The sequence below is a fragment of the Chrysochloris asiatica genome, unplaced genomic scaffold (genome assembly GCF_000296735.1).
Source record: "Chrysochloris asiatica unplaced genomic scaffold, ChrAsi1.0 scaffold00314, whole genome shotgun sequence".
Classification (NCBI taxonomy): Eukaryota; Metazoa; Chordata; class Mammalia; order Afrosoricida; family Chrysochloridae; genus Chrysochloris; species Chrysochloris asiatica.
This window is the reverse complement of record NW_006408832.1, coordinates 927583-937759: the sequence shown is the minus strand read 5'-3', so window position 1 is coordinate 937759 and position 10177 is coordinate 927583. Positions and strand designations below refer to the sequence as shown.

Here is a 10177-nt window from a genome sequence, read left to right as displayed (position 1 = left end):
CAGCTGCTCTGTCCTGGTCCTGCTTTATTTTCAGTTCTTACAGGTTCATGATCATTGAATCTTGATAGAGTGTCTTATGTGTGTGAAACAGCCTTCGAATCCAGCGCAGGTGCCTTGTTTGGGATTCGCATTTTTCTTGGTATTTTCTGAACAAGTAACTTCTTCTAGAAGGATCAGCACAAGCAGGTTCCTTGAGGTGGGGGCCTAATGATGTCCGTGTCCAACTTTTCCAAACTTCTGGGCCACTCCATCGTCTCCGACAGCAGCCTCTCCTCTTGCCCTCAGCACTCCCCCTCCTATCTTTGGGCCATGCTTTGCTCAGCATCTCACAGAGTTCACGTTATTAAGGAAACAGCTCATGTGGTTGTGGGGTGGGCATGAGCGGGAGCTGTGGAGCCCCCGGATTCTGGCTCAACAGCTCCCTGACTAGACTGCTAATCACAAAGTTGGCAGTTGAGACCCACCAGCCCGCTCATTGGAAACGCTGTATCGGGTCACTATGAGTCAGAACTGACCCAACAGCTCAACAACAACAATTAGAACATATACTTATTTTTAGTGTGTTTCCTATTTATGTTGTTCCATACCGTTAAATCCATTCTGATTCATAGTAACCCTGTATACGGTTTCCGAGGAGTGGCTGCTGAATTTGAACTGTCAGCCTTGTGGTTGAAACTGATCTTGTGGTCCAGAGCATTATCCCACAGCGCCACACCAGGATGCCAAAGGTGGTGGTGGTTGTGTGCTATCGAGTTGGGTCCGACTCCTAGCGAGTGTGTATGGGGTTTCCGAGGCTGTGAATCTCCACAGGCGGCAGGCCTCCCGGTTGTAATCTACTGCGCTACACCTTTTAATGTTTATTTTACCTTTGTAACTATTGGTTGAGCTTTTCTGTACCCTCTTCTCAGATCTTCGGGTTTTGGCCTGCGTACATTTGGTCGCCCCATGTCACCATCAAGATAGAAAAGATTTCATTTGCCCCCAAGTGTTCCGCCTGCCCTCTGTCGTCTCTCTCTGCCCCACCTCTAGCCCTGGAGAGCACCGATTGAAACTCCTCTAGTTTTGCCTTTGCCCGCCTGGTTTTGAAGTGAAGTCCTGTAGCTGGTGGCCTGTGGTTCTGACCCATTTCACTGAGAAGTCTGCACTTGGACCTGTCTACACTGCAGTCAGTGGGCTGTTTCCGTTGTACCGCTGCACTGCTGGTTCTTAGCCACTCACGCTAGAGGTGTGTGAGTTTTGGTGATTATGAATAGATTATAACAGAAACCACAAGTAAAGAATTGATGACTGTTGGGAGTTTCTGTTCTGATCAGTCAGGCTTGAGCGTGACCATTTTATTGGTCATTTTCAAAGAAGCAGCGTTTGCTTTATTGGATTTCCTTATAGAAGAGCTGTTTCTAGCTTCTGGTTTCTGTTTCTGTCCTTCCCCCTTCCAGTAGTCTCAGTGCCTTCGGACATGTAGATGTGAGGGATGATTTCCCGACTCTAAAGCCTATCCCACTGGCCTTTGAGTTGATCCTATGCCAGTACCACGCTCTCTTGTTACCTGAGTCCTCGGACTTTGTTTTCCTTTCCCAGTAATGTCCGTTTTAGGGAGTGGGAGGGTGGAGAAGGACAGCTGAGATTTCTGTGGGGAGCAATTAATTTGGGGTAGAAATGCCATTTTAACGATCTCAATCCTGCTGACCTATGGGCATGGAATGTCTGTCTACTTATGTCGTCTGTAGTTTCTTTCAGCAGGTTCTGTGGTTTTCAGTGGCTAAGCCTTGCACTTGTATTGTTAAATTTCTATTTTTTTGATCTTCAATTTCTTCTCCTTTCCCGAGCTGATTTTTGTTGTTGTTGGCCGAGGTGCCTGTCTTACTGATTTCCCCAGGAGGCTGTGTGGGTGGCACTTTGCATCCCTGCGTGTTATACTTACTTGTTCCCGTCACGTCTTTGTGGGAGTACAGCTTTTCCTCTGACTCCTTTTCAGGCTCATGTACATTGCTGGCCAATATTATTTTGGGTTTTGAGGCTAGCAGCCTGTTTTTGTATTTTGAATTAAGTTTCAGTAGTTTTGGAGTTGAGCGATCTCTGCAGAGACTGCATTTGCTGACTGTTTTCTGCATTTATACCTGATACTTGCTAAGACTGTGCATCTTAAATGTATTTTCTTCTTGTGCTGTGTTAGTTCCTTCTCTGCAGGGGGGGGGGTCCTGGTGGGGGCTCCCTGTTGCCCCCTGGCCTCTCCCTGTGAAGTATGTGTGTGAAGCTGGCTTTCAGACACCTGCTCGCTCCCTCCCTGGCTCTGAGACACTCAGTCAGCGGCCCCTGGGTAGTGCACCTTGAGGCTGGAGTTTCTCTTCAGCTCTTTCAGCCTGAGCGGTGGGGCCCTGGCCTCCCTGCAGGTTTTCGGGCTCCAGGTCTGGGCACGGTCTTACTGTGTCCTCTCAAGCCACCCTTTGAAATCTTCGCTTTCCTCTTTTACTCCCTCGCTTCTTTCCTTCTTGTCTTCCTCAGAACTCTGGCCTTCATCCTTGTCTCTTCACTTCCCCTCACAGCGCTTGCCTGGGATGTCCAAGATATGGGTTCTGCCCTTGGGGAGGTGGGGGGGCTCTGGAACATTCCACCTCAGCACTCTCATGGTAGCCCCAAGCACTGCCTTGGGCTTGTCTGAGAGATGACAAGATAGTGTGGAACCCTCCTTCCTCCCTGCTTCCTGCTTTGCCTCTGTCCGTCTGGCTTGCCACTTCCCTCTTGGTCCCACTCCTGCCATCCAGGCATGCTCCTGTCTAGAACCTTCACTCCAGATCTCCCACTGGGAACATCGTTCCTGGTCAGCACTGACCTTCTTGTCCTCCTTAGTGCTGTAAGGGCGTCCCCAGGACCTGGGGCGTGGCTCTGTTGCCGCTGCGGCTGAGTGCGGCACAGGGAGGAGTGGTACCAGCTGACCTTACCCTCTGTTCTCTTTGTAGGTTGTGGTGAAGTTTATTAAGAAGGAGAAGGTTCTGGACGACTGCTGGGTCGAGGACCCCAAGCTTGGAAAAGTGACTCTGGAGATTGCAGTCCTCTCCAGGGTGGAGCACACCAATATCATCAAGGTGGACACAGTGTCACGGCCAATGACATCTGGCGCCTGCATGGCCGCTCCTGAGCCTCTGCCCCCAAGGCCTGCCTGCAGAGCTGGACCTCTCCTTCTCTCTCCAGGTGCTGGACGTGTTTGAGAACCAAGCGTTCTTCCAGCTGGTGATGGAGAAACACGGCTCTGGGCTGGACCTTTTTGCCTTCATTGACCATCACCCCAACCTGGACGAGCCCCTGGCAAGCTATATCTTCCGGCAGGTAAGGGCAAGTCTGAGGTTGGGGCTCGGCCCACAAGGCCTGCTGAGACCTGTGGTGCGCACTGGCCCTTTGCTGCATGTAGACTCGGGTGCTTAGGTGTCCCAGAGTAAGGTCGGTTCTTGGGGAAGAGAACTCTCCAGTCGAAGTGGAGACCGTGCACTGGGCAGGGGAGGGAGGCGGGCGTTGTCCTGAAGTGGGAAGCATTGACGCCGGAGCCCTGCTTTCCTGATCTTAGAGTCAGGATGGCCCTGGTTCTCGGGTGACAGAGCTGAGGGTTTTATCGAGTACTGTCACGGCTCCTACATGTTCAACGAACGGCAGCCACTCAGACCACCAAAGTCACTTCTTATTCTACGAGGGTACACTCTGGCTCTAGAATGTATCTTCATCCACTTTTAGAAAAGACAAGTGCATCATTTTTTCAACATAGTCTTGCTTTTCAATACTCTGTGTGTCTGTTAAGAAGCCTTCATATTTCCTTATTAAAAAATGTGCTAGGCTGAATGCACCGCTGTCTTTATTTCTTCATCAGAGGTGAATCTTTATCCTCAAAGGGCTGCTCTCAGGGGACCAAACAGGTGAAAGTCCGATGGAGTAAGATCAGGACTTTAGGGAGGATGCTTTAGCTGTGTCCGCATTGTGGGCAGAGGTGTGCAGACATGCATTGTCGTGCAAGATCACAATGCCCTTGGTTAGCAGTCCTCTGTGTTTAATCCTAAATTCGGGCTTCAGCACTTCAGTGAGCCTCTCTCTGTAACGATCAGTGTTGATTGTTGAACCTTTTTCCTGATAGTGTTCCAACACTGGCCCTTAAGACACCCAGAAGATTGTCAGCATCAGTTTTCCAGCTGATGGTTGAATTTGGATGCTTTCTTGGTCGGTGATGGAGAATGTCTTCATTCCATACTGTGCCTTTACTCTCACGCTCGTAGTGATGAATCCATGTCTCGTCACAAGTCACAAGTTTTTTTTAAAGGAACTTTGACCTTCCTTCGAGGATAGGTCCAAATTTTGTTTGTTTCTATTTATGCTCTTCCGTGGGTTGTTTCCTTACCCATCTTGCACAAACTTTTCGAAACCCAAGTCTGTCGTGGATTATTGTATAGGCAGAGCCAGGGCTGATATGCGAATGATCTGCCACATGATCCATGTCACTCATCTGGTCCACAAAATCATTTCATGTGCACGCTCAGTGTTGTTATCAGCTGGGCATTTTAATGTAACTGGAATGTGGATAATTTTTGACTCATCCTCATATTTCTGTGTTGGTATTGGTCTGCTGGTTATTGGGGTGGGGTGTGCTCAGAAAACTGGGAGAGAGTGAAAGACAGACGGACTTGGATAAGGAGAAGGTGGTTCCATCTGAGACGGTTTCTGTCTCCTGTGAAAGGGACTGTCACATGAGCAGTTCACAGATTTTCTCTTTGATCAATTCTGGCAATGATTTGATTTCTAATTAGCTTCCATAAGTGAACATTTCTTCCTTAGAGGAATACGCTCCCAGAAATCCCTGTTTCTGCACTTATATTTCTTGGATACCTAAGTATAAGTTTCGAGCAACGTGATTCTGCTGTAAGAACGTCCCCTCCCTTCTTCCTACGTTGGATGATTAATTAAGACTTGTTTCTGCAATCTTCATGACACACAGAATCTGTTTGTAAAGGTGGTGTAGTGCTGTCGAGTTGGTTCTGACTTACAGCAGCATCAAACACTGCCTGGTCCTGTGCCGGCCACACCGTCTTTCCGACTGATGGCTCAGTGGCTGTGCTGTCTGCACGGCTGTTAAAGTCCGAATCCATTGTTGCAGCCACGGTGTCAGTCCATCGCCCTTTAGCAGCTCTGATGTCCTTCTCCAGGGATTCATTCCTCCTGATAGCATGGTCAAAGTCTGAGAGACGAAGTTTCCCCGTCCTCCCGTCTAAGAAACATTCTGCCTGTATTTCTTTAAGCACAGATCTGTTTGGTCTCCTGGCAGCCCATGGTATTTTCCATATTCTTTGCCAACACGGTAATTCAAATGCCTTGATTCTTCTATGGTCTTCCTTGTTCATTGTACAACTTTTACATGCACTTGAGGTTACTGAAATATCATGGCGTGGGTCAGGTGCACCTTAATCTTCAAACTGACATCTTTGCTCTTGAGCATTGTAAGAGGTCTTGTGCAGCAGATTTTCCTCTGCTGCGTCCATGAATGTTAATCATACATCCAAGCAAAAGGAAGTCTTTGACCACTTCAATCTTTTCTCCATTTATCTTGATGTTATTTATTGATTCAGTGGTGAGGATTTTTGTTTTCTTTACATTGAAATGTAGTCAGTACTGAAGGCTGTGGTCTTTCATCTGTAACTATTTCAAGTCCTCTTCACTTTCAGCAAATAAGGGTGTATCCTCTGCATATCACAGGTTAATGACTCTTCCTCCAATCTTGATGCCACATTCTTCTTGACATAATCCAGTGTCTCGGATTACGTTCACAGCATACAGATTGAATAAGTGTGGGGGAAGAACACAGCCTTGGTGCACACCTTTCCTGATTTTAAAGCATTTAGTGTACCCTTGTTCCGTTTGAATGACTGTCTCTTGGTGTATGTGCAGGTTCCTCATGGGCACAGTGCAGTATTTTGGAATACCCATTCTTTGCAATGTTATCCAACATTTGTCTCGATCCACACAGTTGATAACCTTGCATAGTCAGTAAAGCACAAGTAAACATCTTGCATTCTCTGCTTTCAGCCAAGATCGTGTAATATTGCCAGTTTTATCCTCTTCTAAATCTGGCTTAAGTTTCTGTCTTTTCTCTGTCATTGTACTGTTGCCGCTGTCTTTGAAGGCTCTTCAGCAAACTTTTACTTGCATCTGATAATGATATTGTTCAGTGATTTCCACATTCCGTTGGGTCACTTCTCTTTGTATCTCTCCCAGTATGTTGGCCAGGTAACCCTCTTCCAAATTTCTTGCATAGATAAGTGAGCACCTCTGGTGCTGTATCAATTATTTGAAAGGTTTCAATTTGTATTCCATCAATTCCTGGAGCCCTGTTTTTTGCCAATGCCTTCAGTACCATTGATTATTGAGCGTATGCTGCCTCTTGAAATGGTTGAATATTGACCATTTCTTTTGGGTGCAATGACTGCCCACCTTCCATCTTCTTTTGATGCTTTCTGCATCGTTCAGTATTTTTCCCAGGGAATCCTTCAATATCACAACCCAAAGCTTGAATTTTTTCTTCAGTTCTCTCAACTTGAGGAATGCTGAATGTGTTCCTCTCTTTTGGCTTTCGAACGCCAGACCTTTGCACATTTCACTTTAATAACGTGACTTTGTCTTCTCGAGCTGCCCTTTGCAGTTTTCTGTTCAGCTCTTGGACTTCATCATTTCGAGAGCAAGTTTCTGAGTCTCTTCTGACCTCCATTTGGGCCTTTCTTCCTTTCCTGTCTTTTAAAGACCTTCTGCTTTCTTCCTGGGTGATCTTGATGGCATCCCACAGCTCTGCTGCTCGTCAGTCTTTAGTGTCTAATGCATCAACTCTGTTCTTGAGGTGCTGTCTAAATTCAGGTGGGATATGTGGCGCTGTAGGTTCAGCACTGGACTGCTAACCACAAGGTCAGCAGTTCAAACCCACCAGGTGCTCCTGTGAAACAGAGTTGCTATGAATCGGAACCAACTGGATCACAACAACAACAGCAGTATTCAAGGACAGACAAGTGGAGGACTGAACATGCTCAGACTGCTTTTAGAGGCAATTGTAATGTTCTACACTTTCACATTTTTTACCAAAAAACCCTCTAGCCCCATAGTAAGTATATACACTCACATTTTTAGAAATACTTAGGTTGTTTGTTGTTGTTGTTAAGTGCCATCTGGTCAGCTTTGACTCATAGCGACCCATGTAGGATTTCTAAGGAGCAGCTGGTGAGCTTGAATTGCTGACTTTGCAGTTCAAAACAACCTGTGGTCCAGAGCTTATCCTATAGCAGTGTGGTAGTTTACTGTGATGCGTAAGGTATGTCGTTAGGTAAGCAGGTGTGTAGCTAATGCTGCTCTCAGTGAGCCGCCTCAGCTGTGGGGCTGCTTCTGCGTAGCCCGCTGAGTGCGCAGCATGGGCAGCTGCTCCTGGCATCGCTTCTCTTGGTGGTCGTTCAGTAACATCGAGGAAACTTTGTTCACATTGATGTGCGATTTCTGTCTCCTGACATATACAGGAGCACGGGCGGGGGGTCAGCGTATCCGTGGGGAAAGCAAGGTCTTCTAATTCCATTTCCCATGAGCTTTTCAAAGCCCCCTCATATGTATTTGTTTCTATATGTAGCTATGTTGGTATAGTCACGTGCACATATACATGCATGTCTGTATGTGTGTATGTTCTTACATGTCTGTAGTGTGCATGTATACCAATATACATGCATGTGTTTTACAAATGCATTAATTGAGCTCAGCTAGCCCAGCATTTGCTATCCCTTCTGACTCAAAGATGTTGTTACCTTTCAATTGGTTCTGACACATAACGACCTTGTGTATGGTCTCTGAGGTTGGCTGCTGAGTTTGAATTGCTAACGTTATGGTTAGCAGTCCAGTGCATACCCTACAGTGCCACCCTAGGACTCCGGCTCACACATGTTCAGGTGGATAGTGAATTGCTGCCTGTGAGGACCCAGGTGGTGGTGGTTGACCACATTCATGAAGGTGGCATGGTGATTGGCAGAGCCGATGTCCAAACTCGGCTGAGCCAGCAGTTTTACTGAAACGTTATTGAAAGGCTGCTTTTGTGGACCTGTGCGGTCTGAGATGTGTCCTGGTGCCTGCAGCTCTGGGTAGGCAGTGGTCGGCTGTGCTGATGTTCCCCTGTCCACGTCCACCACGGTGCCACACAGGCTGGGATCCATGTCCACAAGGACGCCCTGGAGGAGGAGGTGGGGGCTCGGTTCCTGCTGCCCGCTCTGTCCCTCACTCACAGAGTGGCCACCGCACTGGGGGTTTGATCCAGGCAAGGAGGACACAGTGCCCTCCCCCAGGGCCCTACCTTGCTGAGCCACTTGTGCTGAGCATTGGTGGACAAGGGGCGTCCACAGGGGAGGGGCCTTCCTCTCCCTCAACATGCTGAGCGCCTCTGATGAGTGAGCCTCGGGTCCCAGTGTACTTCCTGCCTGTTGGTGTGTGTGCCGCCCGCTGGGAGCCCACCGGGCCTCCCCTGTGCACTGGAGTGTGTCTTCAGCACCCAGGCGTCCTTCCTGTCATTGGATCGGTCCGAATAGGATTGTTGGTGTCAGGTGCCGTCTAGTAGGCTCCGGCTCATAGCAACCCCTGCCGCATGCTGCCACTGTGCCGGTCCACCTCACTGAGGGTCTGTCTCTGTCTCGCGGACCCTGCACGTTACCAAGTGCGATGTCCTTCTGCAGGTCCCTCTTGATACTGTGTCTGGAGTATGAGTGGCGGAGTCTTGCCATCCTGGCGTTTAAAGAGTGCCATGGCTGTACTTCTTCCAGCGCCGTTTTGGGTTTATTTGTTCTTCATGTCTGCTGTCTCTTTTCTCCTTTCCTGTTGACGTGTTTTCAATGCCTGGGTCACTGGAACTGTCGCCTTAAGCTTTTGTGTGACTTGGTTCCAGCTGGTGTCAGCGGTAGGATACCTGCACTCCAAGGGCATCGTGCACCGGGACGTTAAGGACGAGAACATCGTCATCGCGGAAGACTTCACCATCAAGCTCATCGACTTTGGCTCCGCCGCCTACCTGGAAAAGGGGAAGCTCTTCTACACCTTCTGTGGGACCATCGAGTACTGCGCACCCGAGGTTCTCATGGGAAACCCGTACGTGTCCTCCGGCACGGTACCAGCATGGGGGGTGTCGGTGGGAAATGCATTCAGTGTGCCCCTTTTGTGATGAGGGTGTTCGTGACAAAAGGTAACGTTTGGGATGATAAAGGGCCGGCAAGCTGGCCAAGGCAGAGGGTCAAAGGAAGGCAGGTAGTAGCTAGAGGAACCTGTTTCATCACTTTCTCATCTCTTGTTGCCGTTTGAAGTTTCAGAGAGCCTGACATTAAGAAAAAGAAGATAAGGTTTGGGCTACTTGTTTTCAGGGTGGAACTCTCCCCGGAAGAGTAGATTTGACTTTAGTCCGCTGTCTGACGGCAGGAATCAGGAGCGAGCCCAGGAGAGCGGTGTTATGCTGGCCGCGTCCAGCATCCAGCTGTGGAGGGTTTGCCACTGGACCCTTCCTCATAGGTGATGTTGCCGACAGAGCAGGGACACCCTGGACAGGCCTGAGGGGCTCTCCACTGCCATTGGTCAGCTCTGACTCAGAGAGGCCCCGAGTCTGCTGCGCTTTACAGGAGCAGATGGCTTCAGCTTTCCTGGGCAGTGTGGGCGGCTTTGAACCGCCGACCTTGCTTATCCCAGAGCGTCACCCAGGTTCCTTCTCAGGGACTGAGGCATCTGATTGCTGCTCCCCGAGCTGTGGGCACCGTCTGGTGACGGGATTTCTGCTGCACCCACATGCAGTGCTGTTGTGATCTGTGCAACACCATGCGGTTCTTCTGCTCCACGCAGGTACCAAGGCCCGGAGCTGGAGATGTGGTCCCTGGGAGTCACCCTGTATACCCTGATCTTTGAGGAGAACCCCTTCTGTGAGCTGGAGGAGACTGTGGAGGCTGTGCTGAACCCCCCATTTGTGGTGTCAAAAGGTGAGTCACCCAAAGGGCCAGCGTCCTGCTACCAGCTTCTCAGTTCTGACAGCACATCCTTGTCCTTGTCCTGGTCCTCACCGACCTCACACCCTGGTCCTCACCGACCTCATACCCTGGTCCTCACCGACCTCATACCCTGGTCCTCAGCGACAACTTCACGCCCTCGTCCTCAC

General features: G+C 49.2%; 1 protein-coding gene across 1 annotated transcript in view; it reads left to right on the top strand.

Moving 5' to 3' along the window:
- The window catches only part of PASK (PAS domain containing serine/threonine kinase), a 25375-nt gene that overhangs the window by 13392 nt on the left and 1806 nt on the right, over positions 1–10177 (top strand). The window contains exons 12-15 of the mRNA XM_006875231.1: positions 2958–3083; positions 3190–3324; positions 8930–9129; positions 9868–10001. Coding sequence (XP_006875293.1) covers positions 2958–3083; positions 3190–3324; positions 8930–9129; positions 9868–10001 — 595 coding nt within the window. The remainder of the gene's footprint in view (positions 1–2957; positions 3084–3189; positions 3325–8929; positions 9130–9867; positions 10002–10177) is intronic.